We start from the raw sequence: 2,427 nt of genomic DNA, 5'->3' as shown, positions 1-2,427 counted from the left end.
ACGTGGATCCCGAGCCCTATTCCCGTAAGCCTGCAACAGATGCAGACTGGCTTTTTAAGGGCTTAATGTTCCACTGGCCCTACCCACTACGCGGTTTGGGACGGTACTTAATGTGACGGACCCTCCGCGGGAACGCGCAAACGGAGGGTTAGTGCTCAAGGTTAGTATTTAGAGGCCGGTTTGGGATTGGGCTATTGATTTACCCTTGGTCCAACACACCTGAATCAAACGACTGAGTTACCTCCTCAGGATGCAGTCAGTTCCTCCAGAGTCATCTCAATATAACTAATTGATTCAGGTGTGTTGAACCAAACGCACAGCTAAAAGTTGCAGGATACTGGCTCTCAGAAGCTAGAATTGCCCAACCATTTGAAGCCTATTATTACCTAACTGCAATCAGTGCAAAATGCACTTTATCTGGTTCTGTTCTGTAAATATAAACACTTATTAAACTCCTTAATTGAGCACCTAAATAGTGCCCACTTAGGCTACGTTCACACTGCAGCCTGAAGTGACCCAAATGCGATTTTTTTTGCCCCTATGCGACCTGTATCTTATCTTGTCATGGCTGTTTGAACAACACAGATACAAATTTTTCCAATGCGACCCAGGACACTTGGCTATGTGGTCCTGAACCCGATACGAATCCGATCTTTTCAAATGCGACCTGTATCTGAACGGCCAGGTCGCATTAATCTGACCTGAACGCCAGGTAATACCAGACAAAGGTCATTGTTCTGAGTCTTGTTACGCAGAAGCAAGAAGAAAAACAACAACTATGGAACACTAAAATGCGGAGAGCAGTCTTTTTCTTTAACCATCTTGAAAAGATTTAGTGTTTAAGGTTGGGAAAGATCTCTAGATGTTCTCCAGCACTACCATCTAGGTATACTTCCATAAAACACAGAGTATGTCTTGTGACGTCATTGTGTCCTCTACTGCGCATGCAGGACACTTGCGTTGTATGACTCCAGTTGACACAGGAGATCACATACAGATATATTTGGAAATGTGAACAGCAACACAAATAAATCCGATTTTAAAATAACAATTGGAATTGAGCATCGAGGCCTGCAGTGTGAACGTAGCTTTAGTCGTACTATGATTGTTTGGATTGTTGGATAAAGCACAGAGAGCTATTTCACAGCAACCGCACTGAAACAGAGTGGCAAATAATCTGACAACATATATGGACGTCATAAACCGTCTTTAAATCATAGTTTTACGTTTTAGCACTGGAAAATCGTGTTTCATATGTTCATTTGATCTTTTATTTTTCAGTAAACTATTAAGTTCCTGTTTTTCTACACCTTCTAAATATATTTGGTTATCTTTTAAATAAGTTAAACAATGTGAAAAAAAAAATTCATTTATTCTGTCAGTATTTAATACAGCTGGTAGAATGAATAGTTAAAATATATTGCATTTCTTTTTTTTTACTCAGAATATATTACAAAATATATATATATATATATATATGTAGTTCTTCATGTTATAGAAAGATCCTTTTGATACAAGAGAAAATCAGCTTTTTATCAAATAATCATTAGTTGATCGATCGAACGACTTTAGATTATTTCATTATTCAATAAATTACAGCCCTAATTAAAATAGCATATTCCTATTTATGTGGTGTTAACATTTTGAAGACCAATTGACCAATTAAGGCCTTATATTTAGATTTATTAATTTAATGCTTATTAAGACTTTTTAACGAAACATTTAATAAAACCAATTTTCTTTCTTGAGTCCAGGAAAACTACAGATTTTTGAATATTACAATCACTTATTGTCACAAGGTGAACATCCCACTGCTAAGAAGGAACACTGCGACCAGTTCACTGTGAATCCGTACAAAACACACCAGAGCACCGGACACTCAGCCTGCGCAGACACACACCAGAAGCAGCCACTTACGGTACAGCAATCCACAAAGACACCTGGAGGGACGACAGCGCCAAGAAGCCGTCTATCTACTGCACACGCCACGGCACCACCGTCACAGAACGATTACGGCGAATGACAGAGAAAGGAGAACATAGGTTCAACAGACCTGGTGCACAGTGCCTGTGGGCGAGCGCACCTGAGCGTGGGCATCTTGTGGATCTTGTTGAACATGCGGTCCAGCCTCTTGAGGATGAGGATGAGGGCGGGGCGCACGGCCTCTGACGACCAGTCGGTGATGGGCAGCATCTCCATGATGTAGCGACGCAGGCCCCTGCTCTCCATGGTCAGTGTGTCGTAGGGTGCCAGCTTAAGGAGAGCGTGGGCGATTTCCGCCAGTCTGGGGTGGAGGGCAAAAAAAATGACAATCGAAAAATAGTTTCACACAAAGTTTGTTGAAATTTAAAGTTAAAAGTTTGGTTTCGAAAGAAGACAGCCGGCATTGATCATATAGATTCTTTAACTACAATAGTAAACACCAGG

The 2,427-nt window shown here is 40.9% G+C and overlaps 1 protein-coding gene across 1 annotated transcript in view; it reads right to left on the bottom strand.

Moving 5' to 3' along the window:
- The window catches only part of unc80 (unc-80 homolog, NALCN activator), an 88,546-nt gene that overhangs the window by 23,406 nt on the left and 62,713 nt on the right, over positions 1-2,427 (bottom strand). Inside the window, exon 51 of the mRNA XM_015388797.1 lies at positions 2,084-2,284. Coding sequence (XP_015244283.1) covers positions 2,084-2,284 — 201 coding nt within the window. The remainder of the gene's footprint in view (positions 1-2,083; positions 2,285-2,427) is intronic.

The sequence above is a fragment of the Cyprinodon variegatus genome, unplaced genomic scaffold (genome assembly GCF_000732505.1).
Source record: "Cyprinodon variegatus isolate N-32 unplaced genomic scaffold, C_variegatus-1.0 Scaffold435, whole genome shotgun sequence".
Lineage (NCBI taxonomy): Eukaryota > Metazoa > Chordata > Actinopteri > Cyprinodontiformes > Cyprinodontidae > Cyprinodon > Cyprinodon variegatus.
This window is presented reverse-complemented; position numbering and strand designations above follow the sequence as displayed.